This window comes from Chenopodium quinoa, unplaced genomic scaffold, assembly GCF_001683475.1.
Source record: "Chenopodium quinoa cultivar QQ74 unplaced genomic scaffold, ASM168347v1, whole genome shotgun sequence".
Taxonomy (NCBI): Eukaryota; Viridiplantae; Streptophyta; class Magnoliopsida; order Caryophyllales; family Amaranthaceae; genus Chenopodium; species Chenopodium quinoa.
The window spans coordinates 4,674,146-4,697,014 of NW_018745454.1; the positions used below are offsets into that span (position 1 = coordinate 4,674,146).

The 22,869-nt window shown below is 32.1% G+C and overlaps 2 protein-coding genes across 3 annotated transcripts; both read right to left on the minus strand.

Moving 5' to 3' along the window:
• Positions 1-726: 726 nt before the first annotated feature.
• Positions 727-3,433, minus strand: LOC110714290 (NAC domain-containing protein 43-like). Its single transcript, XM_021892793.1, has 3 exons — positions 2,926-3,433; positions 2,466-2,743; positions 727-1,627 (listed from the first exon to the last, which is right to left on the minus strand). Exons 1-3 carry the CDS (start codon positions 3,107-3,109, stop codon positions 905-907), a joined length of 1,185 nt encoding a protein of 394 aa, XP_021748485.1. The 5' UTR covers positions 3,110-3,433; the 3' UTR covers positions 727-904.
• An 11,695-nt stretch (positions 3,434-15,128) lies between these two features.
• On the minus strand, positions 15,129-22,118 carry LOC110714252 (N-alpha-acetyltransferase 40-like). Of its 2 annotated transcripts, none has more exons than XM_021892748.1 (8): positions 21,813-22,118; positions 21,602-21,704; positions 19,428-19,507; positions 18,739-19,047; positions 18,231-18,307; positions 17,186-17,228; positions 16,960-17,028; positions 15,129-15,531 (listed from the first exon to the last, which is right to left on the minus strand). In XM_021892748.1, the coding sequence occupies exons 1-8, from the start codon at positions 21,879-21,881 to the stop codon at positions 15,514-15,516; spliced, it is 768 nt and encodes a 255-aa protein (XP_021748440.1). In that variant the 5' UTR covers positions 21,882-22,118; the 3' UTR covers positions 15,129-15,513. The 2 variants fall into 2 exon arrangements, with proteins under 2 accessions (XP_021748440.1, XP_021748441.1); XM_021892749.1 differs by having other exon boundaries at positions 15,129-15,562.
• Between the last annotated feature and the right edge of the window lie 751 nt (positions 22,119-22,869).

Genomic DNA, 22,869 nt, shown 5'->3' on the forward strand with positions numbered 1-22,869 from the left:
CATTTTTAATTAAATAGACGCAAACAAGAATATTATTTACACCTCACTTGCAAGCTAGGTTAGCTACTTGAAGGTTTTTATGATGATAGTACGTACTCTTTTTTTCATTGCACTTTCACAGTGATTTTGACTAGCTTAGCTTTTGAACGTTATGAGTTTGCACTTCAAAAACATATAAAGCTTTCTTTTCACTAATTACAGTCCTCTTTAGGATATTGCGTATAGCTTTATATATCCCCCGTCCTCTCTCTCTCCTTCCCATATAAGTTTTATTTTGCATTTTCACTAAATTTCTAGCTATTCAAAGTAGCGTCTTATTCAATTCATTTGATTGTCAGTTGGACTTATCAATCTGATCCTACTTAACAAATTTATCTGAACATATCTAAATAAAATTACCGGTTCGATATCAAAGTCATAATGATAAGATATGTCCTCTATACATAGTCAATGATAATCGCCACGTCAGAATTACATGTATGGATGTATAAAAGTTTATAGAAACAAAAAAAAAGTTTCATGCATGCTAGCTTAGCCAATTAAGCTAGGAACATCAATATAATTAGAATAATAATGGAAGACAACATAATTGGAAACCCAAAAAGATAAATTGATTTATATATATATTTTCACAAGTATATATAATAATATGAAATGAAACACTATAAACAAGAATCATATATGATCGATGACCATCCATTTTAATAATCTCACTAGATCGAAATGTTATGCAAGCCGTACGTCACTGCACTTTATTATTGGTATATATGCAAAATTACTGTAAAATTAAACCACATAATAATTACCCTTATGATAACCCTTTCTGACTTTAACAACTAACGCCATGATATTTAATAATACTAGTTAATCATTCCTAGGACAGCTCCAAGCATGTTTTTTTCTGTTATATACCACTGTCCGACACGTGGCATAATGGGTCAAACCCCAAAGATGATGATGATGTTGTTGTTGTTCTTGTTGTTGCGAAATTCCATAGATGCTCTATCTCGTTGCTGCCGCCATAGTTTTCCAGTGTTGCATGGTATATCTTATTATGGTGATCTCCTGATGATGATGATCTCAACGGTGGCAATTGATCCAGCTCATGTTCATGATCATTTGACAAGGGTGAGTATATGGTTTGACCATTCAAGTGTGTTGCAACAAGTTTGTCTAGGGTGGCCCAGTCACTGAGTCCGGTGTAGATGGGATCAGTCTCCGGTTTGGTCATCGAAACGAGGTCGTTTTCGGGTAGGGTTTGGTAGTATAGGGTGGTTGTGGTGGTGCTATTATTGTTTGGGCTCTCAAGGCTTGGGAGTTTCATGAACCTTTCAAGTTGATTTTGGGATGAGGATGATTTTGTAATATTATTATTGTTCATCTTTTGAGATTTGCCCCCCATGTATTGAAATATTTGCTCTAAGGCCCCTTGATCATCGCGATCGTGTTGATCATGATCACTTGGTGAATCAAGCATGCTTATTGATGAGTGTGATTCTAATGCCATGGAAGATGATGATGTCTTGATTGGGCTGTCTAGGTCTTTCAGGTGGTTTTTCTTCTTGAACACTCTACAAACTACCCACCCTTCTTCTTGTATAAAATCTCCACTTCTCAGACTTGTAACCTTCATACCAAAAACAAAAACAAAAATGTGTTATTAATCATTAATTATTATATTTATTGCTTAAAAAAATAGAATATTCACACACAAGTCATTAATATATATAATTAATAGCACATTCAATTCAAATTTTCAAATCAAAAATTATTATGTTGTAAATATTTCTTTACAAAAAAGGGGGTGACAAGAAATATCTATTTGTTGCTCCCATTTAATTTGGGTCTTTTATCAAAACTTGTCCAATTCACAAATAGCTAGACACACACTTTTTAATCTTTTCATTCATAAAAAGAACGTAGCTATAAAGAGGAATAAAACTAAATACATAGTGCGTAGAAATATAATAATTTTTTTTATAAGATCATTAAATAAAAGATTATTTAAATAAAAAATATAATAACTCGAAATGATCCAAATCAATTGAATAGAAATAAATAAATATTCAAAAAAAGTACAGAAGAAGAAGGAGAATAAGTAAATAATCAATGATTATAAGAGAAATTAGGTTGTGGTTCATTCTCTAACCATACTATTATAAAGTCACATAAACATCAATATACAGCGCCTTTGGATACTTTATTCCGTTTTTGACTTAGAAAAATAAAACCTATACTTCATAGATGACTACATAGCTAGCTCAATATATAGCTACCTAAATAAACACTTTCCTTTGTTCAATTTTTAATTTTTTTAAATAAAAATTGTGATTTATGTAAAAAAAAATGTATAGAGGATAAGATATTGCACTCAAATTCCATATTGAGCATAAACTATGAAATAGGCTTATGTAAACAAAAACAGAAATTATACTAAAAAGAGTAACACAAATATATAATCTTACATGGGTGTCATTGTTATTGTTGGTGCTTTCATCAAGTCTATATTCATGCATAATCCAATCAGATTTCTGACCATGAGGAGCTCTTCCTTTGTAGAAAACAAGCGTCTTCCTCATCCCAATCCTTCTAGAGTTGCTGTATATCACCTTATCACGGCCAGTAGCCTTCCAAAACCCGGTCGCTGTGGCCCGGTTAGTCCTTGTCCCTGTAGGGTATTTCTTGTCTTTGTGACTAAAGAAGTACCAATCATTCTGTGGTGTAGTTCCTATCTTGCATTTCTCTAAAAAAAAACAAACAACATAATTAATTCACATCTTTTTCCGATATGGACTATACAACAAAGGCTCATATGAGCGGACCAACAATATTCGTACTAATTTAATTAAATAACATATGCGCATGCGTACAAAAATTCATACGTGCTTAATTATTAGAGAATGAAGGTGAAGTTTAATTACATACCTTGAATATCCCAAGGTTCAAGCTTGTTGAGATCAACTTCAAGAATGACATCCAAGTCAATCTTCTCACTAGCAACCTTCTTCCTTAGATAATATTGCAAGAGTTCTTCTTCAGTCGGATGAAATCGAAAACCCGGAGGTACCCTTGATTCTCCGTTTACAGATATGTTCATTTTCGTTCGCATTACCTAGCAAGAATACTTATTATTGCTAGAATAGTGGCCCAGCTAAAAAAAAAAAGTACATAAAAGAATTTTTATTATTTTCTAAAAAACAAAAAAAAAAAAAAACAAAGGATTCTATCATAAGAAACTAATAAAAATTGAAGATTAAGATTTGTTTTGATAATTAAGATTGCAGCACTAATTAATGTTTATGCGATGATTATAGAGAGAAGAAGAGAGAAAATAAAGGGAGACAAAAAATAGGAAAGGAGGTTGAAGGGTTGATAGAATGATTAATGTCAACCTTTGTGGTACCCGAACCGGGGCATAGAAAGGTCTATTATTTATATGTGAAAAGGTAGCTAGGGCATCATATAATATAAAGTCCAAAATGTACTACAGTTACTAGCTAACCACTTTACTATTTACTTAGTTCCATATGTTGCAAATGTAATCACAATATATTTAATTATATGATATAATTATGATATATAGACAAAAAATTTGATATCCTAGGTTATTACTATAGAAAAACAGTACAAGTATATATGTTGTATAATGTATAAAATAAAAGCTGATCTAAGTTAGTAATTTGTCTATTATAATGAATCCAAAATTTAAGATTATGTATACATATTATTATCAAAATAGATATATTAATTATTCAAGAGGGAAGTAATGCTAGCACAGTATGGTAGCATGAGACATAGAATATAATGTCACTTTATAAACTATGAATCAATTATGAAAGTCATCTTTTATCTAATAAAATATCAACTTTGTCTTACCATGCTATGCGAAAATACAACCATATTATTCATCATCTGTGCGCTTTTGACTCCAAGCAGTAATACTAACCTCTTCGTCTCTTTGTACCGTTTAATTAAACTAATTAACTTTATTATATACTACCTCTATTAATTTTTAGTTGCAAAAAAAATAAAAAATAAAAAAAATCTCGCAAATAATATCTTTTTATTGTAATTAAAAATTAACGAATTTAGTATATAAATATATACTTTGTATTAATAGAATTCAATAATAATAATAAATGACATATCTAGCTATAGAACATTTTATATATATTAACAATAAAGCCTTTTTCCACATTTTTAGGAACAATATATTCAAATACAATAGTTAATAAGCTGGACTGCTCGAAAAAATGATTCCACGAAAAAGAGTTAATTTTTTTTTTAGATAAATGTTAATCAGGGTTATTTAATTTGATTTACTAGCTACTAAGATAAACTATAGCATGAAAGTTCAAAATTAGTTCAAATAGGTTTTAATAAATAAAAATCAAGACTGTTAAAAAAAAAAATTTCAAGTAAAAAACATGTCATAGCTCACCATTATTGGCTTTGTTATTAGAGGACCAAATCAACCAAAATCTTAAGCTAATGGTTAAAGTTCAAGAATATATTTTATAGGATTGATAATCTGATCAAAAAATTATGACATGCAAGGTACGGTAGCTGCCGCCCTATTATTTTCAATTTTCATGTACTATATGAAATTATCAAATTATTCTCAATTGTAGTTGAATTGTGGGCCTTAATATTATCTCACCACTCTGACCTTGGAAATCACATGTATGAACACAGATAATGGATTAACCAATTTAAGCCAAGAGCAAGAGTAACTTATATTGTCACTCTATAGCAATAACGAACATGCATGATTTCAGGCATGTAATACACTATTATAATATTATTTTAAGTTGATAATGTAAGTGGGTTAATATGGTTCAACTTTTTCCATTGAGTTCATTGCGTGTCCACTAAATTGAAGTGTATGTTATTACAATTAACTTGGTAAATGGTAATTACTGGTATCTCATCAGACATATTACACGTTTAGTTGTGAAAAAAATGAATATATACATAACATACACAAATCATATATCTAAATGTTTTGAGAAAATAAATAACTTCATATGTATAGGCTTATTTGAAAGAAAGATTAAACAAAGTCACTCAACGAAGAATTTGAAATAGAGAATTAAGCACTTCATTCGTAATATATAAGGAGTAATGAGTGAAGATTAGAGTTTTTATGATTTTAGAGGTATAAATTTGTCAAAATCTAATAACTATTTATTTTATTAAATACGGAGTACAATTTTCCGTTAATATGCTCAAATAATCAATTTTATACTATGTACAAATAAAGAGATCACATTATTCATTTATAGATAAAAAAAAATACTGTATACATAGTTACATACTACATCTAGTGAAAAGAAAAGAAAAAAAAAACTTGCTACCAATACTTTGTTTCACAATTTATTTTGACTTTTTACACTATCTACTTTTTGAATTATGAATTTTGACTACACATTTTTACATATATAAAAATGAAATCTTTACATGTAAAGTATTGTTAAACTAGCCTCAATGAATGGTTATATATATACCTCGGTTTGACTATACCATCGCTTGCTCGTATATATTACCCTCGTTAAGTGAGGTATGAAATTAAATACACTGAAAACATTCAATAAACTTATATTACGAAATAGATGAAGTGACATTTAGTAGGAAAATATGAAATATGAACACCAACGAATGAAGATTTTTTTTTTTTTTTTTGACACAATCGAATGAAGATTTTAGACATGGTTATTTGTTTTAAAATTTTGCTGGTGGATTCCTTCCAGAAAGGGCCACCAACACCAAACGCTTTACACAAAATGTTGAAAAAAGAGATACAACACACTTAACAGTTACACTCTACACTGCTACAACTACTTGTTGGCTTGTTGCAACTGTTGGACGATTCTCGTTTTGGATTCCTTTTTTTGATGCCATATTATTATTATGCCCTAAAATAAGTTGCCTATTTATCATGCTTCAACCTTTTTTTTTTCTCGATCTGCAGTGTCGATGTCATCTCAATTTGTTATTTTATTATATTTTCTTGGCCCAAATAAACCACATGTGTGTAACTATTGAGATAATATCAAATAATATATTTTTGGGAATTGTCTTATGGAATACTTCCTCTATTCTGTTAATATTGCAACAAGGAGGAAATTACGCATCTCAAAACACATTTTATATGCTAAATATCTATAATTGTGTAAGAGTAAAAATTATAAAAAGTTGATATTGTGAAAGTATTATATGAGACGAATCCAACAAGATCCCACTTGGCTATATTTTGCTTAACATATAACTCATATTATATGGTCAAACAAGAGTGATGAATAGTGTAAAAAGTCCATTGTTGCAATATTAATAGAACGGAGGAAGTATTTGCTAGGAGATATTCTTGTATTTTTAGTCGATTTCTATCTTCCTATTATATTGTTAATTTAGGTGTTAGGAAATTATATTTCCATTGAATTTGCATCTCTCGTGTGTTTTACTACTATAGGAAGTGAGCGAAACTATTTGAATAGGGATAAGAAAATGAAATTCCCTGAGAAGTTCTAAGTTATTTGAAGAATGGAATTTTTAAGGACGTTTCACTTTACCTGTTGATATCACCTTAAATAATAAAATCTTTATTTCTCAAAAATACGTAATTTTCATGCATTTTTATAAAGACTTTGCATGTATACCAAACAATACTTGAGTGGAAAAAAATATCATTAGGCAAAGAAAATATATGAAACTGATGAGCAAGTATTAGACGCATGTTAGTACAGTATAAAAAGTTTAAAACATTTAACAAATTAGTGGTTAGAATAAGAAAAAAATGGGAAAACTAAAAAGGATGAAAACATATAGGGAAAAAAAAGGGACCACAAAAGGACGTTGTGGAAACAAGAATGTAGGACGAAGGGCGCTATCGTAACGGTGACTAGCAACCTTATGATATCTTGGGAAAGAGAGGCCTTTTCTTTTGTGAATATGAATTATGAATTGTGAATTGTAAATTGTGGGGTCTTTCTAAAGTTCCAATTACCTTTTCTCTTACCGCAACTACCGCAACAACAAGGAGATGATGGGTTGGGAGCCATTTTGCTTTCATTCAAGATATATTGTGGGGTCATACTTCTTCATTTTTTTTTAAAAAAATAATTTTTTATGTCAATGGTAATTTTTAAAAGGAGATGCTTTCTTTTGTTTATTATTTAGAATTGCAATGTGAGTATGTGACAATTTCATATTTCTTGATTTTCTTCCATGTTTATATTAATTACATACGATAGATAAATTTTGTAAATTGTAGTTTAAAATTAAGGAATAGGCCAAAGGACTAACTCTAAAAACACTTGTATATTTTTCTCGATATATGTATGCAAATATTTTGAATCATAGGCTTCCCGGTGAAAGCTTGTTTCAATAACTCTCCAATGTCTATTTTAAAGCTCATTTTGACAAGAAATGAAAAGGTTATAGTTGTATTATAAAAAAAAATAGTTTGAAACTGGAAGTTTTTGAATATAGGCTAACATAAAAAAATTTCCTATTTTCATTCTCTCTCTCTCTTTTTTTTTCCCGGAAATTGTCACCTATTTTCATAGTTTTCTCTTGACGGCTATGGAAATATTCTTTGGGGAATAATTTAGGGCTTCTAATTTTCTATATATCATATTTAAAAGGAACAATTATTTGTAAAATCAAAAGGGTACAATCAAGGGGCATGTAAAGCCAATTCAAGTCAAGTTGTAAGTACACTTATGAGATAGAGTTTGCGCAAGGGAGATAATTGTATCTCCTCTACTTCATTCACTCTTAGTTGTTCGTTCCTCCATGTAAACTAGTAAGAAAATATTTATATCCTTGCCCCATGGAGTAGATTATGTTGATCGAACAACATATATCTATTTTCCATATTATGAAAATAATGCATATAAAATAGTTACAAGTTGGTCCTAGCTGTATAGGAATGGAAATCAACTTTATCTTTAATATGGAAAGTTTGAGGTTGATGGTATAAAATGGGACTGCCTATCTACTGGGTGCAGTGTCTAGTCTAGCTATTAGCTATGCTATGCTTAATGCTTGCACACATGAAACATGAAAATAATATGCATGGCATCTTTCACTACTTTACTTGTTTGATTCTTTTGCGTTTCAATTCTTTCTTATTACGTTTGCGCTAATATTAGTGCAGCCGTTAAGCTATTTATTCTTACCTATAGAGTACAAATCGACCGACGGTTAACACAAACTATTAGATCAGATATTGCGTGTTATTACATGTTTATATTTGTTAATGGCATATATGATATATATATATATATATATATATATATATATATATATATATATATATATATATATATATGTGTGTGTTATTATGTTATAGACGAGAATTTTGAATACGCTTGCATGAAAATAGATGGGGTTTTGTGATAAGCAATGAGCTAATAATTGATTATTTGATCAATTTAAATGAGGATACTAATAACGCATATTCTCTTTGTTCTTCAAAGTTTGGCTTTTATTTATTATTATTATTAATGTTATTATTGTTATTATTATTATTATAGTAGGTGGGTGTAAAAAAATTGATTAAGAGAGTTGGAATTAAAAACATAAGTAATACTTCTTCCATTTCATATTAGATGTATGACACGTTTTATTTTCGTTTAGGCAAGTTTGTCAACACATGTTTTATAATGCAAATATCATTGACTACATATTACGAGTATAAAATTATAAAAATAAATTTGATATTTAAAAAATAGATGTTGAGATGAATTCTAACAATAAGATCCCACACAACTATTTTTTTTCTCATATGAAATCACAAAACGAAGTCAAAGTAAGTTATGTGAATATATAATGGACTAAGTCAAAATGTGTCATCTAATTTGAAATGGAGAAAAGAAGTATAAGAATTAAGTGGATCAAGTTGCAGAAAGTGAGTTGAAAGGTATGCGGTTAGCCGGTTAGGATATAAGGTGATAAAAGCCTAAAAGGTAAGAATATGATTGACAAAAATGAACGGAGAGGATTTAGGGCTACTAATTAGGTTGGGTTACCAATCATGCATACAATAGTTACCACTTCTTATTAAAAAAAAAAGAGCTTGCAAGTTATAATTGATGAATCGATAGGATTATACTATTTTTACTCAATATGTAATTTGTAATTTAATTTCATCTACTACGTTTATGTAAAAAAAAAAATATTGAATTTTCACGATTACCACTAATTATTTGATGAGAATCATTTTTCATTATAAGACCGTCATCTAAACTTATACTACTTATATTTTTTTCTTGAAAGATGTGAAGAAAGGTACATATTAGAGTCATTAGAGGGAACCTTAGCTTGCCAATATATAAAAAGAAAAAGAAATGAGGGAACCTTAGAGAGCCTTACCAAGCATACTCAGCTAAAAAGGTTAGCTTTTCAGCCATGTTTATATTTAAACTAAAAGTGTGAGTGAATGATATTTAAAGCTCCTTAACTAAAATGTAGAAAGATGAAACCAATAAAGTGTTTAATCTTTGGAAGACATAAATAATGTAATAAGACTGTACACATTACAAGTCTTTTTTTTTTATCAGAAAAATTGGCAGTCAATTACATTAATCACTTTTTTCTGGAAACACTAAAACAGTACTCGTATTAGACATACACATCTAGTTAATGAAGAACTTTTTGTGGTCACAATTATAATCATAGCATGCCCCTTTTGCTAAAGAAATTTGCTTCTCATGGTTTCTGTTTAGCCTGATAATCCACTGATTAACCACTAAAGCTCTCTACTGCTAAATTTTTCACAAGATTATTATTTGCACCTAATCTTTCGGGCAAATCACAAGCCTATATTATCATCAATTTTTCATTTTTTTCTTCAGTTTAATCATGCTGAACGTAAGGCATAAGATTAAAGCATAAAATCTTCCATGGCGGTAGCAACAATATATAATGTTCACTATTTCTTAATAATCAACTTGTTTTTGGTGAAAATCTCACAAGTTGATTTTCTTATTGCTTTCATACCATAATTAATCTTACATGTTTTTCTTGTTAGTGTCAATATGAACGTCAGTCTTTCATGTCAAATAATTCGTACTACCTCCGGTTTTTATTACTCTCAACAAAGGGTATTATTTGTGAGAAACATATATTTCTTTGTTGCGAGTAATAAGAAATCGAAGGTAGTATAACATTATACACTTCGTAACTCGTACTACATAAAAGTATGAATATCAAATAGTACTACGTAGTCTTAAAGTATGAATATCAATAGCACTACATAAACCTGGGCACGGGCCGGGTTGGCCCGCGTGCCGCCCGGCACGGCCCGCCGTTCGGCGCAGCCCGGCACGGCCCGAAGTCAAGCACGGCACGGCACGAAGTTCAACTTCCGTGCCACGGGCCGTGCCACGGACACGGTTGAGAATTCCCAGGCACGGCCCGGCACGAGCACGGGCATGGCCCGCAGGCACGACCCGTAGGCACGGCCCGCGGGCCAACGGCTATAAAACGGCTAGTTTTTTGCCAAAAATTCTATAAATACTCACCTCCATTTCATTCCCAAATCACAAAATCATAATCTCTTCTTCTTATCTCTTATATTCTCTAAATCTCTAATAATCCTTATTTTCTTAAATTCTCTAATTATTCTCTTAAATTCTCTAATTATTTTCCTAATATCGGAAAAAATTAAAAAGTTCGTAATCGTAATTAGTGGAGCGTTGAAGCACGGTTGTAAGATCTAAACTAATCTTAAATTTATTATTGTTTTATTGTTATTATTAGAATAATCTTGTTTAATTATTATTGTTGTTAATTGTTATTGTTGTTGTTATAATTGTTGTTATTAATTATTATTATTGTTACAATTCTTGTTATTATTTATTTTTGTTGTTATTGTTATTGTTATAGTTGTTGTTATTAATTAATATTATTGATATTTTTATTGTTAAAATTGTTGTTATTAATTATTATTATTATAGTTAACCACTTTTTATTAAAAAAATTAATTGTTAATTATGGCATCGAACAACCCATCATCTAGGTCTAGGGGGAAAGGCCGACTTATCCGTAGTAGTAGTTCTAGGGAACCACCAAATACAACGAGCCCCCAAATTACGAGTCAAACCAATGACCCCATTTACTTCCCCCCGGGCTATGAGCCATATAATACGTCGGGATTTCCAGCACCACCACTAAACCAATTTCCACTACCACCATACCAATTTTCACCTAATTATATCGGTAATCAACAAAACTATTGTTCTAGCCAAGGTAGCCAAGAAAGTACCTGAATTCCCTCCGGTTCTACCCCTTCTACTGCCACTCCCACTAGTCCCACTACTAACCATCACACACATCATGAATGGTTAACCGAAACTGAGATGCTACTTTTGAAAAACCGAAGGAGTGAGGTATGGCGTTATTTTGTCCTAAGTAAAGATGGTGAACAATGGGCAAAATGTAAAACATGTAATAGTGTATTCACGGCAGTTACCAAAAACGGGACGGGACACTTATCTAGACACATGAAAGCTTGTGCAAAACCAGCTAGTGATCCAACCCAGCCCAAAATTTCCCAATTCCATCCATACGGCTTTACATACAACTATGAGAGGGATAGGGATGAACTAGGAAAAATGATAGTACACGCCGAACAACCTTTTCTTTTCTCGGAAAGTGACGCATTCAACACCTACATTAACAAAGCACTACAACCCCAACATAAAAGAATCTCTAGGAAAACCGTTCGTTCCGCCGCAATGAAAAATTTCCTAGAGTACAAAGTCCGGTTACAAGCCGAATTGAGTAACCTTAACTGTAGAGTATCTTTAACAGCCGATTCTTGGGATAGTGGTTATAAATATCACTATTTATGTGTGACTTGCCATTGGGTAGATGATCAATGGATGTTACAAAAAAGAATAATACATTTCAAAATGCTGGAATACCCACACACCGGCATTAACATTGCTCACCATTTAATGCAAGCAATAGACGAATACAACCTTCGAGATAAAATGATGTCTATGACTTTTGATAATGCAACCTCTATGACATACACAACTAATCTTATCAAACAAAACTTAACCGATGTACTATTAGACGGTGAAGCTCTTCATACTAGATGTGTTTGCCATGTACTTAATTTATGTGTACAGGATGGAGTTCGGGCAATTGGCCCATACTACAACAAAATCAGAGATGCTATTATGTCTATTAATAGCTCTAACATGAGATACCAAGAATGGAAGAGTTTTCTAAAACAACAAAAGATAAGGGTAATAAAAATTAGAACCGATTGCCCAACTAGGTGGAATTCCACCTATGACATGTTAACAAAGGCAATTGAGTACAAGGGCCCGTTAACATTATTTTACAACCAAAAATTTCCACAAAATGCTTTGTATAATGATGATTGGAAAAACTGTGAAAGATATATGCAATTTTTACAGTTATTATATAACATGACGTATTGTTTTTCTACTGTTTACAATCCTTGTGCTCAAAACTTTCTTTCTAATGCATGCTTACTCGCCCAACTTTTCGCTGATCATCGCGATCAAAGTGATTATGATCAATATCTTCCAGCAATGGAAAAAAAGTGGCGTAAATATTATAGTGAGATTCCTTTGATTTATATTTTTGCTTCCATATTAGATCCTAGGCAAAAGTATGAAAACACATTTATGTTAGTTGACATTTACTTTCAATGCATGTTTCTTGACGATGATGTAGAAAACTATAAGACTAATGTGAAGGATCAGTTTTTTGCTTTATATAGAGTCTATGAAGCCAAATATGGCACCGTTCCTCGCTCAGGGCCTTCCCAACCATCCAAAAACGTAAGTAAGAAGGCCAAACATTTATTTTCACAAGCTACTAACTTGATTTCAAGGTTTTCAGGTGATTCATCAATCAGGAGAACGCAAAGCGACGTCTCGGAGTTGCAGATGTACCTGAGTTACGACTTCACCAAAGGCATGGACGACGATGAGATAAACAGCCTCGACCTCCTTGCATGGTGGAAACAACAAAGCTCGAATCATCCAACTTTGGCGGCAATGGCACGAGACATTCTTGCTATCCAAGTTTCCTCCGTCGCCTCCGAACGAGCTTTCAGCGCATCCGGAAGGGTTTTAGACGATAGAAGAACAAGTCTAAAACCCGAAACACTAGAAATGTGCGTGTGTTTCAAAGATTGGTTGGATGCGGAAAATCGCTCACAAGACCGTTCTTACGACCACAACGACAACGAAGAAGGAACCTCCGCTTCCGGTTCGGGTTCGGCTAGTTCCCAATCTATGCAACTAGCCGATGACCTTGAAGGCGAAGGCGAAGACGAAGACGAAGACGAAGACGAGCAAGAAGAAGGAGAAGAAGAATAGACAATTATTGTATATTGTACGATTTTAAAAATATCAATTTTATCATTTTCCAATTTTTGTTTAATACCATCATTGTATGATTTTTATCATTGTTATCATTGTACAATTTTCTCAACTCAAGTAATAATAATATAAAGTACGCATTATTCACATCCAAAGTCCAATTTGCCTTTTTTCCCCGTTTTGTTACAATTTGTAAATTCATATTAAAAAAAAATAAAATTATACTAATTACTAATAAATCATAAACATTAAATTTTAAAGTAATAGTATAAAGTAAATATATAAATATAAATATTGAATATACAAATTATAAAACATAAATATTCAACTTATAATTATAAAATTCATAACTTAATAACTTATAACTTATAAGTTATAAACTTATAAGTTACCTTATAAAACTTATAATTATAATTTTATAACTTATATACACTATAAACTTATTAATTTATAATGTTGTCATTAAAAAAAAAAATAAAAAAAAAATAAAAAAAATGAAAACTGCACCAGCCTGCAGGCCGGCACGTGGCCGGCACGGCACGAGCCCGCCAGGCACGAGGGCCGTGCCGTGCCGTGGGCTGGCCTGTGAAAATGGCCGGCACGGCACGGCACGAAATCCTGGGCCCGCCGGCACGACCGGCACGGCACGAACCAGCCCGCGGCGGCCCGGCACGGCACGGTGCCCAGGATTAGCACTACATATACAGTCTACGTATGAATATCATATCAGTATTACTCTAATGTCTAAGAGATTGCGACTCATACATCAAATCAACCACGCAAAAAGAATGTATACACGGATTAATTGTATGCAGCCATTCTATATCTTGCGATAATGATTCATCATTTAGCTATAACATTATTCAATTTCATAATAATAATAAGTAGAAAGAAGTATTTAATGAGCCATTTTATATTTGTATTCAGATAAATACATAACATTCCCAATTTTGCAAGAAATCATGCAACAAACTAGAAACAGTATAGAAAATGATCGATTATATCGCATTCCAACTTCATAATAAGTTAGAAAGAAGAATCTAGTGAGCCAAATTTATTCTTTTTGTCAATCTATATATAGTATTTCCCGTTAATTATTAATAAATCGTACAATTCTTTATAATTATACGTTTATTTATGTAATAACGTAGATAATGCATGTTTGCATTACATAGACATGTAACAACCTCCTTCTACTTCATGATAATACGTTGGAAAAAAGAGTAATGTGTCATTTAAGTTTTGTTTTCAAATAACATTTCTGTTATATTTTGATAAATGTTGTAATATTCATTCAACAACAAAATCTGTAGCTATAAACAAATTCAAGATTCTATATATTTGACATGGGCCCTCGTCATTAATCTTCAAATTGTAATTAATCACTAATATACTGCTTCCTCCATCCTAAACAATACTGTGTAGGTCATTAGGTAGTCACTTTCAAATTTCAAGCTCCAAGTTTCTTCTTGTTTGTACTACATACATTTGTCTGATACGAATTTACTTACACTATCTAATCTTTATTAATTTATTTACGTACTCGTAATTAGACTTTCAAATCCTTATAGAAAAATGTAACTTATTTTTACATGACAAGAACAATTTAATAGCATAGTAAATATTTGGTATGTAAAGAATATAGCAAATGATGGTTATGAAATTTTAATAAACCACTTTTGAAAAATAATATTACCTATTTTTAAAATAAAAAGGGTAGATTATTACTTTTAGACTCCAAAAATTTCAAAAAATATCTTCAAACACAACAAGCCTTGTTAATACCATAACCAAAACAGTATACGCCACGTACCTTCAAACAACGTTGTATCCAATAGCATGAGAACACATAATTCATAATTCCATTATCACTAATTATAATTTGAAAATGACATTAACCTTAATTACCTGTGCAGCAATAGACTACAGAGAAATCAATATGATTATAACAGGTTATAAAGGATATACAGCATAAGTATAGGAATGACTACTATCCCTTTTTGTACGATCATTCAAAACCGAGTAATCGAGTATGATCCCCAATCACAATAATTACTCGATTCATTGGAACAAGTGGCTCAACATCTGAAGCTTCAAACCTTCAATTCAAGTTTATGACCATGCACTTGCTTGCTAGCAAGTATCACTGCCGCCTCTCTTGCTAAGAAATATCAAGTATCCATATCAGATTACTGCACCAGAAGGCTAGATATCATTGATGAGCTCAAAGAGAGATATAAAGAAACCTAAACATGATCGACGTCTACAAATGACACATTAGGAAAAAAAACAGCTATTTTTACCAAAAAGAAATACTATATAAGGTTCAAATAGGTGAAATACTAAAATGTGGGAAGTACACTGAGGGTCCTGTAGTCAGTTGGTCAGTTATTTCGTTCAAATACTCAAAAGAAGCGTAAGTTCAATACTTAAAAGATGCATTGCATGCAGTCAATGCTACTGAGTTTCTTAGAGCAAGCTAAAGGGATATTGAATAATACTCTGTATGACAATTAAAATTGATCAGACCACATCTCCTCCTCCCCCCCCCCCCCCCCCCCCCTCCCCGGCCCAAAAAAAAATCAAAATAGATGGGGCATAAATTACCAGACAGTTTAGCGTTTATACTGAGGCAAGCCTGTTTGTCTAGCCAAAGATAATCAGCCTGTGGCTAAATGTAGCAACTCTACAAGATCGTCGAGGTGTACATCTAGAAGTTCTTTGCGATAGTGGGTAAGAATCGATAATTTGATACCATGCTAACCATACTTTAAACACTTTACAGTCTTTTTTTTTATTTTTTTTATTTTACCAATGTCACTGTATCATTAAGGTTGAATATTTTGAGCTTTACAGCCAACAAGGCTGTGTACAATTGGGAAGCTGGAGTATGGGATGATAGAACCAACCCGTAGTCCCATACAAAAGAAAACATACAAGGGTCCTATTTACTCCACTCAAGTAAAGGAACTTTCCCCACCACCAAATGTCCAAATGACAAGTAAAAGAAGGTCAAAATCATGAAAATCCACTTAAATCTTAATCCATCAGGTATACAGATAAAAAAATTTAAGACATGGACAAAATGACAAGATTAACAAGGCAGAATTATGTTTAGGGATAGCAAGGTTACATGCCATATCAGATTTTGGGTTGGCACCGACTGCTACTCGGGCAACACCAATACACTAAAAGCTTATCAGTAAGATTTTACAAGTCAGATCAAACATGTTTACTTGCACTGGAGGCAACTATTATAGTGTTATCAAATCTTTAAACAGTCTTGAGCTGATTATTTCAACTCCAACTACTTGTCACTGAAAGCTTCCAGAAGCCTAAAACTACAATATAATGCTCTATGCAGCATGGTCATGCATGAAATTAACAAAAAGTGTAGGTTGAAAGTCACAGTAAAGAAGAAAGAGACAAGCAACAAAAAGAGACACTATAGAAACACACGCCCCTATGAAAATACGTCAACAAGATCAATCAGTTTTTTACTCTTGTAATTGGAGTTTGGTAGCCTGTAGGAAGGTGGTTGCTTAATGACATGCTAACAAGAAAGAATTCAGTTTGGTACTAAAAATACCTCCAATTTGTTTTTAGCTTCCTGATCAAATGCTTTACAAAGGATCTCATAACTCTTTCCCAATCCTACCTGCAAAAAACATAGTAAGGAGGTACTAGCTTTAAGTCTTAACCAGGATTAATTAAACAGCTAACTCTTGTAATAGATTTTTTTTTTTTTTTTTTTTTTGAAACCATAATTCTTGTAATAGATTTACAGGAGTTAGGCGAAAAATCAGTAGCCATACCACTGGATCAACTCTTGATGGGGAAATACGTGATATACAATACCTGCAATGACAATTTGTAAGAAAATCAAGACGTGGAATACACATTTTAAGGAACAAAAATCTCACAATAAAAAAAATATATATACTCTTTGTTGGCTTGCACCAGCACTCCAGCAGATATCCAGCTCAACATGCTCCTTGTTTCTAAGTTTCAATTTTTTCACCAAGGGGCCGCTAGATGTTACACTTCCATTAAAAAAAAAAAGCCTAAAAACTATTTGACTGACCACAGGAAGCTCCACTTGTCTTGAGGCATTAGCCAGTCAGATAAGCAATTTCCAAAATATTGTGAGAAGCCTGACTTTCCAGCAATTATAACTTCTTACAATTTAAATTTCCCAAAATTAATGAATAGTTTTTAGTATAGCTTCCTGTGGTTTTTCATTAAATGTTCATTGAGTAAAGATAAACTGTATATAAGTATAAAACTAACATGTGGCAAAGTGACAAAATTATTCTCAAACCAAGTAAAGATTGGTGTGTGGTCAGGCGAGAGAATTTTTTGTCTTTATATATTCTATTAGGAATTCGATAACATATACTCTTTCTTCCATCAAGATAAATCTGACCCCTTCCCCTGTTACCAAATACATATATCAGATATTATATGAAGTGAACATCTTTCTTAGTGGCAGGTCCGGGTAAAAAATAGGAAAGGCAATTACATTATATTTTTGCCGATTTTTGCCAAGGAACAGGACCTATAGCCATTTTTTTAAAATCCACAGTTGCAAACTTGAAATCCTGTTCCTAGAGAATTTCCTTTATATAAGCTTAGAAAAATAAATAAACAAATAAACCCGTCCTGCATTAACTCCTTTTTACAGTATTTAGCCTCAGCATTTCTAGTAATATAGATATAATATTGTGTTGGTGGAGGTCACTAAGATACAATCTGTTGTCAAAAAAAATCACAGGTTGACAGGTTATTTGGGGTCATTAAACATTAATCACATTTACATAAACTGTCAAACATACCAAACAATCAGCGTACAAAACTTACCCTAGTTTACTAGTGTAGAAAAACATAGCTGACAAGTTTGCCTTTTGAACTGTAAGCATTAAAGTAGCCATACAATTCTGCACAAGTGAAAAAGATAGATGAAAGGTTATCTTAGCAAACCAATATTACATGATTAATTACCCAATAGATCATACTGGATTCGTTAAATATATAGACAAAACCATCCAACATTCAGCAGAAACCCAAAAACAGTATAGTTCAAGATCTGGAAACCCAGAAAAGTGCATAAATCACTCAAGTACATATGTAACTAAGCTACACAAAACCTTAAGTTTATTGGGATATATGTCACTTCAAATTCTTACTTCCTACACCATTGTGCACAGGGCAGCAAATAGACTCGCACTTTTAGATGCTTGAGCTAGTATATGCATACTTCCTTTGATATTTAAAGTTTAATATTTACTTCATATTCGTTATTCTCATACTATTATAATTAAATTACCAGTCAGAAATAGAAGATGGAACTTGGAAGTAAATAAATCACCTTATGAGCAATAAGCTCTAGAAGTTGCATCAATAGCTTCCCAAGTCCTTTGCCTTGTATGCGTTGCTCAAGTTGCAACTCATATACATAGAGAACTGGAAGCTCCTCCTCCATTATAAAACGATAGTGCACAAATCCAACAACATCACCTTTGTGCTCATTTGTAGGCATCAATCTCTTCTTAGTATTGCTAAGCACAGTTGGAACTTCATAAACAAAAATGTAACGTGCCTCTGGAGCAACCATTTCTCTACATTTCACCTTTTCTTCTTTGGCCCATTCAGTTCCATAATATTGCTCCATGTTTTGCTGCATAAAAGTTTTTTTTTTTTTTTTTCAAAAAAAATAAATAAATAAATAAAATAATATCATATTTTGTGCACAATATTCTGTACAGGTTAGTAACATTAATAGTATAGCTTTAGCCTACTTCCTTGTCATTTATTCACATCATGTCTTTAACATGACATGAATAGGTAATACGAAGGCAGACTTGAGTGTTAATATCTGGTCATGGCTGAAATCTAGCAGGATTATTTATTTTCCTAACAAGCAAAATGAGGGGATAACATAAGAAAGCAAAAGGAGTCTACACCTTATATCATGTGATTATGCAATGCCGAAATAAATACAAGACACTGCAACACAGTAAGCAGAAAGAAGTGCCATAGATATATTATGGTGGTTACCTTTACCAATTTCTGAGCATACTGCTTCAAGGATCGAGATAACTTGGTCCCACGTCCTCCCTCCAAGCATAAACAGAGACCTTACAGATATAGATATGAAGACACCAGTGAGAATCAAAAGTAAAGTTGATAATTTGCTCCATAATAATCTAAAGCTAATCTCAAAATCTACTTCCAAGAAACATCTAATTCTTCAGTATATATAGATTTCACATGAATTGTTCAACAGCACTAATAAACAGACAATGATCTCATTTCAACAAGACTACGCTCTGGAATCTCTCAAAAATAATTATTCTACCAAACATAGACATCAAAACCATCAAATGTGCTGATGTGTTAGCATATACAATTTAAACATTGCAGTTGTAGCAAGTATGATTTTTCCAACTTTGATGTGTGTTATCCGAAAAAAAGATGATGATTTTATTTAACTTCTCTATGTCCCCTTGTTGACTTATTTAAATGGGCTTGGGCCGCACCCATCAAGGAGAAGTAGAGCTATCCACTTTTAAGCATAAGAGGAGCTACCCCAAAAATAATAGGCAATCGTAATTACTCGAGCTTATTAGTCTGTTATTATTATCTCCTCTTCTCCAAAGAGGGACAACTCACGATGTGAATTTTTTTGGTGTTATGACGTGCATTTTTTTCATAAGCTCTAGTCACCCTCAGCTTACGAAGTACATCTTAAGTATCTTTAAACAATGTGCTTAATTAATTGCTCCATTGTGCAGAAATATTTTACTTAATTATGTAAACAGCCCAACACATAAAAAGCTATTTCTTCCAAGCGAAATGAGTGTTACTCTAGCATTCATATCACTAAATTAGCAAAATCAGAAACCACAAATAAAGCAGAAAAACAGAGATCATGTAGGCTACCTACAGAAAAACAAAGGGTTATGCAGGACTGTAATACCTAACCAACCCATTCATTCCATGGATGAAAAGCCAGATTTGCATATCCAGGATCCTTTTATGTTAGCAAGATCGATGTCTAATACAAAAATTCATCCATTAATTCATCCAAAAATCCATCTTAGTGAATCACCACAAAAATAAATAAATAAACTCCGACAAGTAGTCCTCACTCCTCAAACCTTAATCTCTATTGTTTGGAGGATAAGTCATGCCGTAACACAGCACAAGCATAGCTGAAGTTTTTTTTATTGTAAGTTCCATATAAAGGACAGATTTTTGGATATAGAATCAGGCATGGAATGGGGTTTTGATTGTTGATTCACAGTAATACTACATAGCAAGCAGTAATGTGATGAACCCTCATTCAATCATTCCCTTCACTAAGCAACACAAATTTCAGCGGCAGAAAGGTAGAAGAAATTGCCTCAATTTATACCAGAGTTAAACAAATCCTGAAGTCCAAACAATGTCTCACTTTCTGTAGTTATTATTAGGTAACAGTTATCAGGTCATTTGCAATTTGAAAACAGAAAACTCCTGTTCTTGTTCTGAAAGTTATATATTTCAGTAAGTTTCTACCCTCACTCTCCAAACTACACTCACTACAAAACCTCTGTAATAATAGCTAGTCTAGGGTCTTAAGCCCCATGGAAAACCCTAATACATCCACTTTAATAAGAATCACAAATACAGTAATCTTTTTATAACTCCAAAGCTGAAACAATATCCATCTCATTAAGAATCCCTCGAAATTATACCCTTGGAAAATACTAGCATCCACTGTAACCAACACCAATCCAACTTCATCAATATTCAAACATTATATTATATACTATCTAAAATTTGATACATCCCCTCCTGGATCAAACCAATATTATTCGTGAGCGAATAAATAACTCCAAGCCAAGTAACTACAAGATCAACACATGAAGTTCACTCGATTTGGTATTTAAAATCATCCATACATCCTATTGCTTCTAGCCTTCTAGTCTTCACTAACACATTGAGTTATTCAATTAAAATGCATCTCAAAACTACCTAAGCTATCAAAAATATACCAAGTATTTTCTAGCCAATTTCCACCTCTTGTATTGTCTTCATGCAATTCAACTACAATGTTCAGCAATCAATAACAATCAGCAAATTAATTCTTTCAGTAATCCTTAAATTTCATCTACATTTTATTACTAAAATTATTTAAACAATTTGATTAAATTATTAGAACAAAATATGGAGAGATTAATGGTCACCTTGTTGATTATAATGGAGGAATTCAGGAAAAGAAGCAAGAGGGTCTTTCAGGGAAGAAGCTGCTTTGATCAACCCATTTACAATTCTCTTCTTCTCTAAAATCTACAAATTTATACAACACCCACCAAAAATCTGTAAGAAAATTATCACCAAAAAATCCAAATTAAAAAAAGAAAAAAGAAAAAGTAATCTTTGATGAAAATTGCTCACCTCTTTCCTCTTCGTTGTTCTCTCGTTGTTTCTATAGATATCTACATTTTTCCTACATTTGTATTCCATGTGAAGCAAGTTAATAATAATCGAAATCCATAAACCCTAATTTCATAATTCCTCGCTAATGCGAATGGTGATTGACAGTGAGAAGTAAAATTGGTTCTTCGAAATCAATCGATTAATTTTGAATATCTGATTATTTCTTCATAGAACTCGATAGTCGATATTCACTACTCACTTCCATATTACTGTAATTTAATTTTTCGGATTTATTTTTCTGATGAAATTGGAGCTGCACGGCAAATCGGCAATATTAATAATGTGATTAATGTCAATAATGTACATTATATGAATTATCTTTAAAAAATGATAAAATATGAAAGTAGTTGGGTAGTTGAGAAAATAAAAAATTATAAAAAGCAAAAGTAGTGGAAGAATAGGACGAGAAAGGGTATTATGTTATGTCCACTAAGTGTGAGAAATGAATTAAATATTGTAAAAGTTTTCCATAAAAGGAAATGGAGCAAGTATTTAAAAACGGTCGGAAAAAGAAAGTTGAGCAAGTATTTAAAAACGGAGGGAGTACTTCACAAAATTAACAATGTGTCTAGTGTGTGGCTGCCGGCTGGCTACACCATGTAGGTGCTTTTAAAAGAAAAAGTAATTTTTATGAGTACACCCTATAATAATACCAAAATAACTACTATAACACTAACAAAATAACCCTTATACAAAGTAACACTGATTGATTAACTAACCCCTACACCCATATAGGGATATGGATCTTATACTAATTTTATCTAGTTTAGTGGAATATATATATGACAACAAAACTAATTAAAAGCAATTTAATTTAGTTTAAGTTTGTATTTAGCTTTATCTCTAACTATGAACAAGTATACAAGAAATAGTACTTGCTAATTGGGCTGATCATTTTGGTTGTAATTTGTGTGATTTATAATAAATATTCCATTAAGTTGAGTTTTTTTAGTAGTTACTTTATTAGGAGTTGAGTTGGTCATACTCTCTCAATGCCTCAATCGGACACCCCTAA